The sequence below is a fragment of the Rhea americana genome, unplaced genomic scaffold (assembly GCF_003343005.1).
Source record: "Rhea americana isolate MKP2758 unplaced genomic scaffold, rheAme1 scaffold_106, whole genome shotgun sequence".
Lineage (NCBI taxonomy): Eukaryota > Metazoa > Chordata > Aves > Rheiformes > Rheidae > Rhea > Rhea americana.
In genome coordinates, this window is record NW_028185106.1 from 1094583 (window position 1) to 1113641 (window position 19059).

Below are 19059 nucleotides of genomic sequence, written 5' to 3' on the forward strand. Positions count from 1 at the left end.
AGATCCAAGTTCCACCTCCTGCAGGTTCTTTCCCCTACTTTTCTATTGGTATAGCACATCTCTGTGACTGACCTTTCTTTTCTTTCGGCTCCAGCTGAGGTTCCCTTTCTCTTCTCCAACCCAAATGCTACACCAGACTTTCTCCCCAGCATTATCCCTTCTACTCCCCACTCCAACTCCAGCTGCCAAGCTCTAGGGACACAACATGTTTACTTCGCAGCACAAGCAGCTTTCCTTCCCAAGCCTAGATTCTCTGTTTCATCCCAGACTTTTTTTCAAGCATAAATATTCTGGACAAGAGCTTGCAAGAGGACTCTTTGAAAAAAGTCTCAGAGCAAGAAAATTTGAGTATCATTGGTGGCAAGGTTCAGTAGAAGGAACGCAAATATGTGACAACTTCACAGAGAGGAGAGACAGGTGAATGTGTTACTCCCTACCTTCCTAGGGTGTCTGCATAGTCACAAAAAATGGAAGCGCTATTAAGGCGTCAAAGTGCTGTGAATAACATGGTCTTTCAAAGGCAAAAAAGCAAAACCAAAAGCTAAATAAGTCTCATGTTCTTACTTCGCTTTTCTTACATATTCTACGTATAAATACAGAGATACTATTCAATAGAGATTATAAAAATAGAAATAGTATATAAATTGCACCCAAAAAACTCTAAAATGCTTTGTTAGTCAGTAACATTTCAATATGATGAAGATATCATTTGAATATTCTTCCTGCTATTATTCATCTGTATCAGAAAAAATATTTCTAATAGAAATATATTTTTGACTATGCTAAAACTTTTAAAAACACGGCTTTTAAAATGATTAAAATCATTTTCCCTGTAATAACCTTTACTATGTTTTGGGAAGGCTGCAAATGTTTTCCTTCCATCAAAGTGAAAATTGACAATTGCCATTTTACTCTTCATTGCATGACATCGATTTAAACATAAATTGATGTTTCCATCACCTTTTAGAGAACAAATTTCTGCACACTGGTTCCAAGCCACAGTCTGCAATTGCTTCTGAAACCCAGTTCCACTGCTATACCATAGTACGTTTTAGAGGTCAGAAGTTTGGTCATATCTTACTTATTAAGATTTTAAACAACTATATGCCACTGACATTCTTGTTCAGGTAAACTTTTAGAGATTACAGGCTTGACTAACATTTTAAATATGGCATGTTTTACCATAAGAAATTTTGTCCCCTACTCACTTAGCAAATAAACCTCCASATAAGGCTTGTATGTAAATACAACTAATAGTAATGTAAATATAACAAATAGTATGAATAAAATTATCCTATTTATTCAATTTGGAATGGAGTTTACAATTTTGCTTTAGATATAATATAAAATAGAAGCAAAATTCCACATTTTGAAAACTTCAGTAGTCAGTTTAAAAATGATAAAATTTACCAGAAATATTTAAGATACTATTTTAAAAAAATATAAATGCAGTAAGCAAATTTACTTTCAATTGTACCTCTTTATGGGCAAGTGAGAAATGCCATAAAATCTCAGTGCATACATTATGAAACATAAACAAAACAAAAATGTTTAATTATTGCTACAAGTAAAATTTGTTCTGACATGMAATATTAACCATGCAGTGGTAGGACACATTCTTTCTCTTCTCTTTTCTCTTCACTTTGAGGAACGTACATTCTTTTTTTAAGACAATGCAGGGACCCTTAATAGATCATTCCAATGGATCATTTTCAATTATAAAAATATTTCACAGATTAACTGTGCAAAATTTAAATACTGAGGCTCTTTTAAAATCTGTTAAAATCAGCTTTCYCATCTTAATTTATACATCATCAGATGTCATGTAATAAAGTTAAAAATAAAATGAATGAAAACAATGAATACTTCCTTAACCAAAGAGCTTGTTTTGATACGGTATGGAAACYAAGTATAAAAACCCAGGCTACCAGACATGAAATATCCCAGTACATTTAATTCCAATGTGCTTCAGTGGCTCTGACCTCCTGGGGGAATGTAAATGCTCCTTAGGAGAAATGACAAGGCAAGTATGGAAAGGCAAGCATGTTAGTACCAAGCAGGGGGAGGCAGAAGTCTTTCCTTTRAAGTACAAAACACATGTATGCGTGGCATGCAACACACAACCTACCTCTTCAATACCCTACATACTCACGGCCATAGCAAAGCACAAGGCATGCGGACAAAGCAAGGGGAAAAAAAAAGACACCGAGACTATATAAAAAGCTGGCATGAAGACATTTATCACGCCACAGAGAGACATTGACAACAGAACCAAAGCTTTGGAATCTCCCACACTGTAAAGTACGCGCAGAGACCACAACCACGCGTCTTTGAGCGGAGAGCCGTGTAGAGGACGAAAGCAAGAAGAAGCTGCTGAGCCTGTRCAAACTGGAATATACACGCTTTAGGATACGTTGATGGGTTTCACTGGTATCTTTGTGCTGACATTGTTTGAACTACTCTATGAGCTGTCGAAGGGCAGCAAGCCACGACTGCGGGCATTCCTCTAAAATTAGAGCCCTCCATGGACACTGGATAAAGCCCTGCTCTTTCAGTATCATTCACAACTACATCCCAGTCTTTCTCACTGAGAGGAGATGGGAATACACCTTGACCTCATAAAAATCAAGAAGTCTTTGACAAACATCTAGGCCAATTTTTCCAAAAGAAATACCTAAATACTGAGCAGGTGAATAGGTGAATTCAATGTTGTCATTCCAGAAGCCAAATGGCACCATTGTGCTTTTGAGTATCTGGAATATCTTGACTGCAGTGTATTATATTTCCTGCCTCTTTACCAGTAGATTTTAGGCACACGTTGTGCAGAATTTGGCCAGGAATGATTTACTGCACACCTTTGTAAGGGGCAGCGTTTTTCATCACAAGTGTTTTAAAAAACAAACATAAAAAAAAAACAAGGCAAGAGAGACATTATTCTATACAAATTCTGAAATCAAAATCCTAGTCACAATTTGTCTTCATAGGTTATGAACCAGTAAATGGTTAATTAAATTAATAGCAAAGTAATAGAGGAGGCTGAATCAACCACAAAGGCTGTTGAATACAATGTCTCCTACGCTGAAACACCCTCTATTACTTGGAGATGTAAGTTTGCCAATCAGTACCTAAAAACTGCAGCTTTCAAGAACAAGTCCTATGCTGTGCCATTCGCATAAATGACCACATTTTACTAGGTGACTCCAAAATCTGATTAAAAAAACAACCCTACCACATAAATAGATGCATCTTTTTTTTTTGTCCTGAATGACTGCAAAATGACCTAAGAACAGGGAGTGAAGTATTGCTGTGGCGTTTCAATAGCAAAACTGGGAGGAAGAAGTCACTGAGAGTCACCCAATTCTCTGTGGTTACAGAGGGAGAGGTGTTTTGCTGGTGGTACAGCAGATTACTTGTTCCTAGTGTTCACTCTACAGTATAAGTGGTTGCCAGCCCACCAAGGCAGTTTTCCTTCTCAATAGCCTACCTGTGACTGGCACAAATGTGCAAGAGTCGGGACTGAAAGGCTTAGCTGAGCACAGACTTTCCACTTCCCACTGCTGTGCAGCACAGCTACTRGGGTGATAAACAGGCTTAACTGTTTCCTCAACAAGATCTGAGTTTCACTGTATTCCCTCTATGATGCAGATAGATTATAGAGGAGACTGAAAGAAAGAGGTCCTSTGCTTCCTACTATCAATATCAGTCATTCCATAGACTGATAGCACAGAAAACAGTCTACATAAAATAAGTAACTATCTGAAAAGCAGAAGGTAGGATTCCAAATACATAAAATCAGTACAAAAGTATTGCTTTATAAGTTGTTTTTGGAGTTACCATTGAAAATTTGGTCCAAGTTTCAAAATGAATTCACTTGCGAGGAGATAATGTTAGCATTTTTGGAGTTGCATTCAGCTTAACTTTTATAACAATTGCATCTATTACCTCACTTTAAGAACAGAAAACAAGAAAGAAACAATTACTTAAGTAAAATTCCTAGCTATGAATCCTGTCTAAAAAAAAAAAAAAAAAAAAAAAAAAAAAAAAAAAAAAAAACAAGCAAGCAAAAACCCCAATCCATTCCCAAGAAGGGACAACATCATATTCAGGGAATAGAAACACTCACCCTGGTTTTGGCATCGATCTGCCCTCCGCGATCCAACAAGAGCTTCACCATGTTTGTGTTTCCCCTTTTGGAAGCCACATGCAGTGGGGTGATTCCATTCTACACCATGAAAAGAACAAACAATGAGCATGACCGATCTGAAGGTGTATGATGGTGGCGACTTTGTGTTTTGAATCACAAAAATGAGATCGTCACTACGTTATAGAGAATAAACAAAAACGTACTTGAGCATCAGAGCTAGGCACACACCATTTAAACTAGAGTTAGTAATTTCTTTTTAAGCAAAAATCTTTATTCACTGTTTGAGTTCTTTTTTTTCATTTCAATAACAAAGCAGCACATTTGCCAAAGCAGCAAACATCACAGTYCTGGAGTCAGACAAATAAACAAACATGTACCAGAGTTCCAGTAAGTCAATATTCACACTACATGGATGCATTTAATCACTGCAACATACACGGGACACACAAATGCATGACGCCTGCACAAAGGAACCTCATTAGCCTAATGCAGATAGTGTAAAGGCCTAGCTCCTCTTTAGGCTGAAAGTCCTTGCAAATGCCTTGGGTGAGGGAAAGAAGTAGTATTAGCAACTATTGCAGAACAGCAAAAGGAGAAAATCAGTCTGAAAAGGCAGAATGCTACAGTAATTTGAAGTGTGTCTGGCACTGCAAAACTACATTAAAAAGTCATGATCCAGTAGCTATGGTGATATACAGTTTACTAGAGGCTTTCAGAACATTAGGTGACATGCTTCAAACTATGCAACATACAATAGCAATATACAATATATTATGTAGCTCAATGGTTGTTTACCATAGAAAGACTAATTATGATTAATTTTTCCTTGCACTGTTGTATTTATATAAGGGCAGAGTACCTTATTTTACTTTTTCAAAATATRTTTATATGCGAAAATACCAAATCAAAGTAGTACAGTAAATACTGAACCCTTAACAAGCAGGAAAAGGTCAATACTTATTACATAGACTTCTAGAATATGTCTAATCATGACAGAGAACCTAAAATGCACTAACAAATGATGAGCAAATTGGTGCTCTGGAACAATTCAAAGGACCCTGCTTCTTTCAACTGGGAATAATGGTTGCTACTAAACTCCAAAGGACTCTGCTGCATTGCACAGAGGAAACCTTTAAGAATCTGCTATATCTTTGGACATAGCAGAATTTCAACACTACTTTGCTTCTCACTTACTCTTGACTAGGAATTAAACAACAATTAGGCCATCCCAATTAAAAAGACAAAAAGATTCCTCCGTACCCTGGCTGTGAAATCCACTGCAGCTCCTCGGTTTAGCAGAAGTGTTGCCACATTGACATTTCCATAGTGTGCAGCTATGTGCAATGGTGTAAAGCCGCTCTACAAAAGCAAACAGCTCGTATTATACAAAACAACCTACACAATATACTCTACTTAACTAGAGCTTGATTTCAGAAGTTTCTGGCAAACAATTATATTATACTGATTTTATTCAGTTTACTTATAATACAGCACAGTCTTTTGGGCAGACTGAGGATGCAGTTTTCTTACTCAAGATTATCAAAAGCGTTTCTTTCTCTCGTTCTGTGATTCAGCATTCCAGCCAATAATAAGTGACTTGCTTTCATCTTGAAAACAGTAATATATTGGCCATTTTAAGAGAAAATAAAGGAAGTTTCTTTATTACAGTTCAAAAGCAACATGGAACTTTGGGGTGTATCTGTTTTTCTTCTTCTTAATGGACTAAAAAAGCTATTGKACTCCTATTTTACTTATCTTCTCTTAGAATTACAAACTTTGACAGCTTTCCATAGTAGATGGCATAGTGTAAGAATGATAATAATTTACACTTATATACAACCTGGATCTCAAAGGATCTGAAAAAAACTTTGCCATCTACACATCAGAAAAAAGCAATTTAATTATTGCCACTTGAACATTTGAAGGTGAAACCTGCTCTGGCATAAGATACAGAATGCTTTAAAGCAACATAAAAAAGATTAACTTTTCAGAAACAAGGATACAGAGCCAGCTTTTAGTCTTGTAAGTAATTCGGGTAGAAAGGACCTTGTTTTGGAGGTTTTCCTGAAAAGCTTTACACCTTACATTTCTTTCARCGTATGGATCAGCAATTTAAACTGCTCATGGAATAAAGAATTGTAGGCAGATGTTGCACTCTAAAAGCAACTTTATTCCCAAAAGATAAAGCAATCAGCCCATTATTTCAACCTAATTCCATTTACTTCTATGTCTGCCCACAGATGATCCAGGTCAAAGTAGAATGAAGCACTTATTAAATTCATGGCCTTGGTGCTGTGGTAAATTACCAGGAAAAYGTCTAGCAAGGTTATAGACCCATAAATACTATACTGCAGTAAACTAGAGAGTTAATTTATGTTGCATTAACAACTAACTTTTTACAGACACATATTTACCTTGTGACAAAGGCAAGGCAGGTAGAGGTAATTTAATGCTGAGTGAAGGAGCGGTAAACAGCTTCACATTTACAGTAAGGGAAGAACACGGGCAGACGCCAGAGGAGAAGCTGTCGCCCCTGCACGTCACCTTGCTGGGTGCCCCCTGGCAGCTTGCTGCCGTGTTCACACGGCCAAATGCCATGCCTCCCTCTAACAGGCAAACTCAATTCTTATTTAGAAACAGGCACTCAAATATACAATTTAGTGACTGCGTTCCTGGAAATAATTCTTTTTTCAAAAGAAAAAGGTACATTCTGATTATATCCTATCCCTTAAGGACTACAGAAAACTTCATTGAAAAGATTGCAGTAAGAACAGTAAAAACAAACAGATGCTCTGAACAAGTTTATACCTTGACAGATTCAATTATGTTTTTTTTTTATTGTAATACAAGGAAAATGAATTTTACCATGATTCTGGCTAAGCCAGACACCTTAATTTAGTTATGCTAAGTGAGTGCATTTTCATAATTAATTTAACTGAAATAGAAAAACATCTCTRCTCCCTTAACTCCATTATTTGCTTTAGACTTCTTTGAACTGAAAGTCCATTCTTGAAGTTTACTTCACTAGAATGACACTCACAAATAAAAAGAAATTATAAATCAAAGGATGAATAAAAGTACATTTGCTGAGTCACAAATTGCTATGTATTTAAAGAAGAGTCACAATTTTACTTTTAGTGCTAAATAATAAAGAAATACTGCCACAGAGAGGAGAAAATAATTATAAATAACAGAAAGAGTAATTAAAAATTTTTGATCTCGGTACCTCAGTCGTCCTATTCACCATCATCTGATGCAGCATGTTTTGGGAAAAAGAGGAAAGATATTACACAGACTGGCCATAAAATGAGGAACTAAGTTGCTTGTTGAAATGAGTTATGCTGTTATTATGGGAAAAGCCATTCAAGCATGCAGTAACATTAAGTATACGCTACGTTCCCATGGGCAATAAACCAGTATCCTATATGATAGGGAAGCAGTGGTTCTGCTTCCATTTTTGTTTCTCCTCATTCACAAACCATGAGAGAAAGCTGGTGTATAAACAAAACAAACAAAAAAAAAGTATAGCTTTTAACTATTAGGCAGCTCAACATTGCAAAAGTAGATATATTATTGGTGATACTGGTCTGGCAACTTATTTTTCCCCACAGAAGAAATTCCCTTTATCTGTTATTTTAAGATGAAGGAAGTAAAGCTGCTGCCCATAGGCACTCAGCCATGTGACTACCCTGTTACCTTGAAGACAGCATCACGTTACCTTGGACTGCACATCGGCATTATGGTCATTCTGAAGTAAGAGCGCGGCTGATTTGGTATCATCTTTTCTAGCGGCAATATGCAGAGCTGGTAATCTCACTTTGCCCTTGGTGTCATTTTCCAGGAGAATGGCCACTGCCTGATTGTGTCCTTGCTGCAGTGCAACAGCTAATGGAGTGAAGCCGTCCTGGTAGAGAGGAAAACAAAACGGACTCAGTAAGCTGAAGAATATTTAGCTTCATCGAGTACCACAGCATTCTTTACACAGAGAAATTTGATAAGCACATTACCAGCTGTTTTCTACCGCTGCACCACAGTCTCCAATGAAATGGCATCAGAGGCACAACATTTTATCCTCACAGATACAACTTCAAACATTTCAGAAGCACACTTTTTCCCTTCAGTTATCTCCTTTATGTCAAGTACAGGCAACAGATTGTTCTAGAGTATCTGTGTCAATTGCTTCTCATTTTAAAACAGACCGCAAAGTATATTTTAAGCAACATTTTGGCAAGGACTGGTGAGCATTGAATAGGGTAATTCTGAAAAACATTGAGGGTTCCTGTTACTGAATATCTTACATCTCTGGAAGACAAAAGCATAACTTCAGATGCATTTACTGCTGTTTCCCATTCTAAGTTAGATGTGGACTATGACTCAAGAAAGCCAGAGGATGTTTATTAATTTATTCTAATTCTAAGCAGCAAAACATTACAATATTTGCTCATTCTGGAAAAACATATAAGAAAAACCTACTTTTCAGTCTCATCTTTAGCTTTGTTTTTAGCTTATTTTCAAAAATTCTTGTTCCTCCACATATGCCCTGGATAGCCAATGCATAAGCATGTGTGACATGATCACAACTTGCTATCTCAACTGGAGTACTACCTACTCACATATCTCTGACTATAAGCTAAATCTGACTCAAACATTGTATATAGGTGCTGCAACTACATCTTAGACTGGAAGGCAGATAAAGCATGAAGAACAGAGTTCTTGAGTCTGTGACCACTCACCAGAAGGCCTGGTGAGAAATAACAAAATGAAAAGAGAAAGGTCAGAAGGAACTACAGAGATGACTATAGCCAGAAAGTGGGCAGTGGAAAAGATACAGGAAAGATAAGAAATTGACTGGGAATAGGAAAATGGAAAGATGATAAAATAACAGAAGACAAATTAGGAAGAAACGAAAGCCAACATATGTCGAGACAAACACTCGAGGAATTGCCCAGTCTTGCCAAAGCGATCCTTCTCCTTAGTAATCTAATAACATTCACTCCCTTTTGCATAGAGCTGTTGGTAGGTGTGCTGTAATAGCTATAGTATCATCGTTTCTTTCTGTAATAGAGATTAAATTCAGTACAGTGAATTAAAAAGGGGTTGAACAGCTGATGAAACAGCTGAGCTGTAAAGATAATTCTCAGATTGGGGCTACATTAGGTGTTGAAATAGCTTAATGCACTTGCCATTTGCCTCTGGAAACATAAGAACAAATCCTGGATTAGAGGATATGTGAAACAGAGCTCAACCTTGTTCTCACTTTATACATATATGTGTATAAGAGTGAGAAGAAACATAAAATAGATCCAAAGGCAGTGCTAGTTTCATATCTTCAAACCCAAGAGTGATTATTTGATCTGCACTACTTTATCTTCCATCCTACTCTAAAAGGACACATTTCCTTCTGCATTCGCCCTCCTATTACGCATAGAGAGTGTGGCTAACAGGAGCCCTGAGAAGGCATTTCACTTCCCCCATCCCCACCATGAGAACAGCCAATCTTTGATGCCAAACAAAGTGTCCTTCTCCATGTATTTCAGTGGGATCTTCAGTTCAGGCTGCCATCCCACCTTATTTAACATACTGTTTTTTCATTCTGTTCATTAGACTATATCTGAGCACATGTGAAAGTAGACAGCTGCTCAGTCTGTCAGTCCTTCAGCAGTACTCAAATCACTGAAAACATCACTCAAGTAACATCTGAACTCAAAACTCACCTAGCTGAGAAATAAGGGCATAGTGAAGCTTTAATTTGCAGGTCACAAAAGTAAGCACTGACCTTTCTAATGGCAGGAAATGGATCTGGACTTGGGTTTGGAGTAGGGGGCAGATAGCTTTTCTTCTTCCCTCCACTCCCCCACTCCATTTTTTTCTAATCAGAATATACTATGAGTTCCAGGGCTGTCCGGATGTTTTTGTTCAAGGAGAGGCCACATTACTTACAACTGTATCAGCTTCACAGTTCCTGTAAACTAATGAATGGATTCCCAGTGCACCTGATCACAGCCAATAAAAGCTGTTCAGTGAACGACTGCAAGCAGGTGACTCAGAGCTGTAGCTGGGCTTAGATCTTGGGGATCCAAAGTTGCATTGCAACCGATTCACCAGGATATGTTTCTGCCAAGTTGCCTGGCAATTGCACGGGATTTCATGTTTCAGAAAGCTGCAATAGTAACATGATCTCTATCTATGCAGGCCACAGGAGGATTATTTTAAGAGCTGTCATCAAATGGTACAGTATCCATTGAAAGAAGGGATAGTAAAGCAGCTGCTAACACTGAGAGTTCAGTTTAAAGAACACACAAGAAACCAGCACTTTACAGTACACAGTCTGTTCACTAGTCCCCTAGAATAAATGAACATTTGGCCGAAGCAAAACAAAAGGAAAATAAAATGAGCACAGACTTTATTATCTATGAGTTATCCTCACAGCCCTGAAATCCTCTCATTTGCAAAAGGAAGTTCTCATGATTATCAGTTTCTCTTGAGATGGATTCTAGTTACTGTTATGTTGGCATCTGTGCTGCTTGCATTGAAGTTACTATAGGTTTAACAGCACTGCAGTTAAGCGCAGAACCTAGCAGTGAATACCATCCTTTTGCATATTTATGCCTATGTGGTTTGGGGATAGAAATAAATTGTCTAAGGTGAAAGCAGCACATGGCTAGGCGAGTTCATTGATGTGATCTTTGTTAAATTTGATTTCCAAATTACATTAACCACAGAAAAATAATGAATATTCACAGGCTATTCTTGAAGCCACAGACAAGCCTCAGAATCAGAGTTTTACAGCTGATCACAGAGGTGCATGCTGCCATTGCTCCACACTTAGGGAACAAGAGCCGGAGGTTGGTGTAAGAGACCTCCCAAGGCCTCTTTCAACCTGAACAGTTCTGTGAACCCAGGACCAGCAGAAAACCTACTTTCCTCAAAATTTTTGTGCACATACTTGCTTGTTTCTTACACTTCTGCTCTGTATAGAGAACATTCTGAACTTGGGAAAAATTTCAAGACCAGATCTAAAAGGAAGCTTGTCAACAACTAAGTTGTATCACTATTCCTTATCAATACTAGTTGGTTTTATACCATTTTATACTATACAGACACACACTTTTGGACATGGCCCTCGTATTCCTAATTCTGGAATGCACGTTATAGTCCACACAATTTCAGGTGACTGAGGAAGAGGCTGAAGCAAGGCTCCAGACAATCCTCCCCAGAAGACCCCTCAACACAAGCAAGTGGGAGAGACATCATAATATTCTATTCACGGATGTTTGCCCAGCTGTTACTATGCAAAACGAAAAGCAGCACAGACAAATCTAGCACTGTTCCTCAAGTGAAGGCATTCATAGATGTTTGAGTTTTCATGGGACCTGCCAGAGAAGGCACTTTGTTCAAACAAAATATGTACCTCTTCACCTGGCATATGATCCATCCCACTGGCAATACCATTTCAGTGGGTCAACCTTGCTCTCCTATAATTTTTGCAGTTCTAAGGTCCTCCCTTCAAAGATTCATTTACTTTTCAGAAAAAATCTCTGGAAAGCTGATAGAGGAAACAGGCATGGACTGAAGGTGAGAATGCTGAGCTCACTGGAAGTTTTCCTGTAAAATGCATGAGACAGGGTTTCATCCCTTGACTTTTCATAACTTCTAGAACAGTTCACCCTTGTCTTCAGTGTATGGAAGATTCAGAAATACAATTCACTGACATGAACTGGTGAAAATTCTCAAAACATTCATTTTGAAAATCTTTGTACCTGCAAAAAAAACCCAGAAAGCAAAATCAAAAAAACAATATACTTCACCTCAGTAGCTGTGCTTTGGTTGGCTCCATTTTCCAGGAGATATTTCACCACTTCAATATGATTCTCTTGAGCTGCCATATATAAAGGAGTGAAGCCATTCTGGAAAGAACACATGAGAATAAAATTGTAATGAGGAAATAGAATATACTAACATTAACAAATCCCAAATAAATATTCAGCTAAAAATGCATCTATGCCTTTTTTTAAACTGAAATGTTAATGTATATAAGTGGAACAAATTAGTATTTTCTAATTTAATGTGGTAATGTTTAATATCTTTTAAACTCACAAAACTATATCTGCTTTCATGCTCATTCTCTTTTGACATGTTTTTTAGAGTAACAATATTAATAGAGTTATTTCTCTCTGATAATGGCTCAGGGAATGTAAAGCTGACAGTAAAGTTTTATGAAAGCTGACAGGAAACCCAGAGTTTTCTCCATTTATTCCATTTACTTAACCAGAGACATCATTCCCTGAAGACCACAAAGTCCATACTTCAAGGCAAGCTGAGCAGAGATGACAAAGGTTTAACATACTACATAAAATTTTGTAATACATAATACATTGCAAATTATCACACATAAGGAAATCAACCTTGCAAAGTAATGACTGCATTTCTGACCATACAGTAAAAGTTAGTCTATCATTTAACTATAAACATTCTTTATAATGTCCTAGAGTCCTTAAAAGAATCTGCCATGGATAATACAGTAATAATAATTTAAAAAATTCCTTCAACTTAATCAAACTACAGACAAATTATTAGAAACATAAGCCCTTTCTTGCCTTTAAAATAATTTAAATGCAAACAATAGCTGAAAAATCCTTATGAACAAAAGCCATGAAAGTGAGCTATCTCTGATTAATAACTTCCTTCTGAATACTTTCAGGATTGTTGAAAAGGCCCTAGACATTTCTTAATTACTCTGTAAATCACAGTGTAGTGTAAAATGACGTAATTATCCAAATTTCTGAAAAAAAAATTCCTGTCCTTGAATGGCACTCTTAGCTRGAAAATAAACCATAAACCAGACTTCAACAATGCCTTCTTTTTAATGTTGCATGGTGTCACAAGCTTGTGCATTTACCCGAACAATTAGAATTAATGCAAATATTATGATACTCTGAGCCTTGTTTCATAGAAGCTAATACTACTCTTTCTAGCAAATTTGCTATAGAAGCTTTTCAATAATTTCCCAATGAAAATCTAATTTTTCAGTCACTAGATAATACATATGATTGTAGAGGWGATGTCTTGATAATTCTTCTCTGCACTTCCAAATGTGGACTGCTCAGGTAATAAATRTCATATGTTGACTTTAGCAAGGCTTTTAATTCTGCGTTGCATAATGATCTGGCATTTCCATGAACAATGTTGGAGACATATAATTAAAAAATGGTACCTAGCAGATAGTCAGCAATGGTTCACTGCCACAATAGTTGGATGTATTTTGAGCAGAGCTGCACAGGGCTCTGCCTTTGTCAGGTATTATTCAATATTCTCAGTAATGACTAGGGTGATGGAACTGAGTGCTCTTAATACTCTTACAGACAGCACTAACACCACAAAATAAGATCATAATGTGAAAGGCTCCTATTACCTTGGAGAAATGGGCCACAAATGCAATTCAGTAAGGACAAATGTCAGTTTCTACACTTTGTCAGGAATAACAGACTGTACAAATATGGAATAACTAGTTAGAGAAGAAGGTCTCAGTGGTCTACTGGTGGCCTACTACTCAGTGAGGTCATTCTGTTGCAGTAAAGGCAACCACTACACAGTGATGTRAAACATTAAGAGAACATTGCAATCATCAGTGTTGCTTAACCTAGTGAAACAAAAATTGAAAGTAAACAAGACAACAATCTTCAAATATGTAAGAGGTGTCTCCAAAGAGGAGGGGAATGATCTTTTCTACACATTCACGGTGATTCAGAAAAATAGTAATGGGCGTAAGTGATAGCAAAGGAAATTCAGGTTAGGCATTGAGAAAAGCCTCTTAGCAGTTAGGTAAATCTGCATCACATTTTGATGGGCAGCTTCCCTCCCTCTGAATCACCRCTAAAACTAGGCAACAAACTTGAAGCACAGACTAGGCAAACCAGCCAGCCTCTTCCTTGGCCACTTCAGGGCTGGGAGGCCAGCGAATGTAGGTGTATACTGTTCTTCTAGCTGCTCCTGAGACAACTCTTCAACAGGGGGGCGACAGTTAAGAGATTTCATCACAACGTAAGATGAAAGCAAGCTTATAATCAGGAAGGTGCAGAAGGAAAGAGGAGTGCCTAGCTGAGGGAGTGAGCTGGCAGGAGGAATTATGAACAGATTGGCTTGTCTTCTATTGTATTTAGACAGAGTAGCACAGAAAAAACTGCAGGTAGCAGAGCTGGCTCACTCTTTCAGTTTGCCTTCCCATCCTGGAAAGAAGCAAAGTGGCAACATAGTAGGTATAACTAATAGTAATTTTCCACATCCTTGACTGGTATTTTAATATTGAAATCTAATCTAATTTTTTTTAATGTGTATTATGTGCCATTTGAAAAAYTCTTCTAGTATTGAATATTATATGGCTGAGTACTAGGATCATGCACACTAACAGAAATGGGTAGAATATGAGAATTTTCAAGCCAGAGAAAATCTATTTCCTCAAAAGCCTAGAATATATATATATATTTTTAAATCAACTCAAGTCCCTAGTTCTGGAATAGGATCAGGACAATAGGTCCTGGATTAGGAGACCATAAGCAATACATATACGACTTTATGAACATATAGTACCAAGATGTACTAAATGTGTTTCCATGCAATCCTGAGACTGATCCAGCGAGTTTCCATCATATCAAGGAAACCCTCTTGGTGTGACATAATCATAGTTTAACTACAGCAATTGTAGGTAAGGCAATTCTTATGCATCAAATCATAGCCTTTTTCTCCTTTCTTTATAGTTTTAAACTAGTGTCCATATTTTCCTAAAAGCTGGCTTATTTTAGAAATTGCAATGGCATGATGATTTCTGTATGAAAAAGTGACTATGCCAAAAATACTGAAAAGTTTTCCCTGAATTTCTCCCCTGGCAAGGTCAAGTTTGCTTTCTCAGTTGAGAAAGCTGAAGTTATTCTCAGAAAGAATAACTGCTTTCAGAGATTCTAATTGCAATCTTCCTGACCTCAACACTTCTGGCTCTTGGCCAGAGACTCTTATTTTAGCATTCCCAATTCTACAGTTTTCCTTAGCAGTGCAGTATGCAGTGGGATTACCTGTTGGCCCTGCTGGYGCTCTTCTCATTTGTCTGCTGGACAGCAGGACATTCCTGCCTCCTCCCATYCTGCACAGTTTCTCTGACAAGCTATGATGTGTGTGTCACCTATATGACAAGTTTCCCCTTTCCTCAGCTAGTCCCACAGTTAAAGAGAAATATTCACAACAACATATCCTTCCCTTCCTTTTACTTCTTCACTCTGAGATCCCCTATCCAATTCCTAATCTTTTAGTTTYAAAGACTTATATCAATATCTGCTGTCTCTGTTCTGCTTTTAAAGGTACTTCAGAGCTCTAGATCCTTGATATCTGCAGACCGAAGAAAGCAAATTTTACCTCGACTTTTGTTTCACTAACTCAAGGTATTTTCTACTGAATTCAAGACCTTCTGGTTAATGATTCTCCACAAATACACTGCAAGGATGACTGACCTCCCTCCTCTTTATTGTAGTATGCTAATTGGGATACAGTGGGCTTGTTGAGCCGCAGGAGGAAAAAAAAAACCATTTATTTCAATAATTGTTCCTCCAGATTATGCCCCCCATACTGTATAAACACAGTTCAGAATTAGACCAAAAATATAAGGGTATATAAAGGTAAGTTGGAATATGAAAAATGCACTTTATTTTGCTTTTTTGGAAAGCCTGGCTCTGTTCTTCGGTTGTGTTTGTACATTTAGATTTTGTGCATTATCTGTAAAAATAGAAATTAATTTTGTAATGATACATGACATCCACTTTCAGACAATGACTTCATCAGAGTACTTGTACTGAGGACAGAGCACTCAGATTTCATTATCCTCACAAATGTATACTGCAAGATATTTACTGCTATAATACAAAGTTATTATGAGGAAATAACACTGAATAGAGTGTATTCCATACTCCATTTTTCTATTACAGTCACTGATTTACTTGCTAATTTGAGAAAATGAGTAGCTCTCATGCTTCTTCAAGCTATCAATGCAAATTGGCAAGTCTTTATATGACTCAATGTGTATCATTAAATCTTGCCCAAGCCCTAATGAARAATACAATTTTAAAAAGCAGGCAGATTATCAGAGCACTTAGAAAACCAAACAAACTGTTATATAGCTTGGTTTAATCTTATTTTACAGCAGACTTTCAAGGAACCATATTCCTTGCATGGAGTACCAATGATGAGAACTACACATCTTCCAAACTCTAAGTAACTAGTATTGAGTTCACTTGAATCACTAGCCTACTCACACCTGCCCATGAAGGCATAGCCTTTAATATCCATCTACCTATGCTCATATATAGCTATGCAYAAGCTAGTGAGGAAAACAGAGAAAACAGAGATGTATTATCTCTTTCCTGAGTATGCCTCCTTTCAGATGATGCATCAGAGTTACCAAATTCTCCTATAATGAAAAATCTCATGTTGTAAATCCAAATGAACATAACTATTTTATTTTAAACTCCAGGAACTGCTTAAGACTGTATTAGAAGATCACTGAGATTACCAAAGAAGATGAGACAGCTGACATCGAATGCAATAGTTTACATACAGCAAATACTTATATGTTATTATTCTTCAGGATATAATTACAGAATCACAGATTTGGTAAGGTTGTAAGGGACCTYTGGAGATCATCTAGTCCAACCCCCCTGCTCAAGCAGGGTCACCTACAGCAATTACGAATAATTACCAATCAGAGGGCCAACACAATCAGCAGACTGCCCAACCCAGACCAGTTGTTTCCTCTGCCTCTCAATTTTATTGCATGGGGTTTTGGCTTGGGATTTTCATGGGTCTCTTTTTCCCAGTTTTGCTCGATACTAAGTTAACGAGAAGTTATTTAGTCAAGGTTACAACTGAAGAACAAAGTAGTTAGGCTTTTTCAGTAGGACACAAAACTTTATTACACTTCCATAGCTGTATTTCTCAAGCAACATTCAGAGAAGATTCTGCGCACAAAATACAGTCCATATAAAAAGTCAGTTTCTTTTGGGTTACTCTAGAGTTTCCTTAATAGGACCTGGCACTTAAACTAACCAGATCGAGGTCTTTCTGGAAGTCATTCTACCTTTCTTCCTATGCCTCCTTCTCTTACTACTGTTGTTAGAATTTCAGCCAATCCAGTCCCAAAAAACAACGGACACTAGGACTAAGGATGAGACAGGAAGAAGACAAGGATGAGACAGCTTTAGATTATTCATGAAATAACACAAGYAGATAGTAAGATCTCCTGACTTATGCTCATGTGTTAACATAGCCTCTTACACAGTAAGATCATTGCTGGGGCCTTTAAATTCAGTAACTGTCAGGCTTTTTCTACCCCTTGAAGTATTGCATGACCTCACCAACAAAAATGTAACTTCTTGAGTTGTATTATTATTCAGTGATTTACATTCCAGCTCCCTGGTTTTCCCATTTTTCCATAGACATTAGCACATGCAAGAAGGTAGCTCTACCTTCACCTTTAGCTGCTTCTCTTTATCTCAGTCTCCATTAACCTTCACAGGAGAGGAATAACCTCTCCAGCAAAAGCTGTTTTCCCCTCTAACAATTCAAGTAATTAATAGATTTTAATCAACTAAGTATCAACTAAGTAACAAATGCAACACTATAAACTAAGTTAAAAAATAGATCTTGAATAATGTCAAGGAAYTGATAGCAGAAGAGTTCATGAAAGAATCAACAATATCAGAATTCTGAGAAATTTGTTGTGTATTATGTGCAGCACATTATTTTCAGCCYGTCTAAAAATAAACCGTTCATAAGAGGATTTTATCTTAGCAAGAGAGATTTCTCTGCCTAAAAAGGTGAATTAAGGTGCCTATTTTGACTTTTAAAACCTTCTATTTTTTTGCTAGCCTACATCAAAATATGTAAGCGTGACATATCAGTAACTTCATAACTACGGCACATTTTTCCTCCAATGTGTCTGTAGTGTCTGCTGAGCATTCAGATCAGTGCTGCTGAGATGCAACATGTACTATCCACATACTGCTTGATTTTAGCTTTGAATGTTTTACCAAAGAAAGATATATTTCTGTAAAATGTGCCATTGCCATGCTCAGAAAATGCTTTGGTGTTTGATTATATGTTCTACTCGATTGCCTCGCAGGGATTTTGATTCTGCCACCACCACAAGAAGCATGCTGAACCAACACCAGTGAAAAAAAAAAAACAGATTATGCCTTTGAGAAGCATAATTTGACTCCAAGTTCTTTCCTTGTTCTGATAGCAGGAATTTGTTTTAATATCTGGCTCAAACCTGGGAGACTGGTGAGGAAAGTGTGCTTGGTTCACCTCTTGTCCTGCTGGCACCCTCTGCCCTGCTGGGATGCCAATGCCCCTTCAGGGATGAAGGTTTTGTTTTGTCTAGAGCCCATCGTATGAGACAGGCATTTAGAAAAAGCATCTTTTGGATTCATCACCAACCAGCTAAATTATATACTGTAGATGGGTGGTTTTCCAAATAAAACCTGCTAACACACTGTGGAATACTATTTCTTAAGGAGTATGCATTAACGATGAGAGCAACTTACATTTCYTGACTAGACTGTTTTCCCAGTGTTTCAAAACAAGCAGAACACAGCACAATAGTATACATTCGTTCTCCTGAAATATCTTTTGCTTTCATAAAATAAAACCAGAAGGTGCTATTACATAGGACGACACACAGATTAGATGTTTGAGTTTGCGAGCCTAGAATTATTCCATGTTAACTGGTGCATCTGTAAGGGAACAGGAGAGCTACTGGACTCCGACCTACGGGAGAATTCCCTAGCCAGCATTAGCTAATCATTTAGGCAACAACCCTTACACTCACTACATACAGGCAGAGTCTGTGGCCTGYAGAGTCCCACAGAACGTAG

At 37.4% G+C, this 19059-nt stretch overlaps 1 protein-coding gene across 2 annotated transcripts in view; it reads right to left on the reverse strand.

Annotated features, from left to right (window-relative positions):
* Positions 1-19059, reverse strand: part of ANK2 (ankyrin 2) — a 158376-nt gene that overhangs the window by 106611 nt on the left and 32706 nt on the right. For both annotated transcript variants that reach the window (XM_085309110.1, XM_085309103.1), the window contains exons 5-9: positions 11953-12051; positions 7863-8048; positions 7371-7394; positions 5405-5503; positions 4124-4222 (exon numbers count right to left, since the gene is read on the reverse strand). In XM_085309110.1, coding sequence (XP_085165236.1) covers positions 4124-4222; positions 5405-5503; positions 7371-7394; positions 7863-8048; positions 11953-12051 — 507 coding nt within the window. The remainder of the gene's footprint in view (positions 1-4123; positions 4223-5404; positions 5504-7370; positions 7395-7862; positions 8049-11952; positions 12052-19059) is intronic.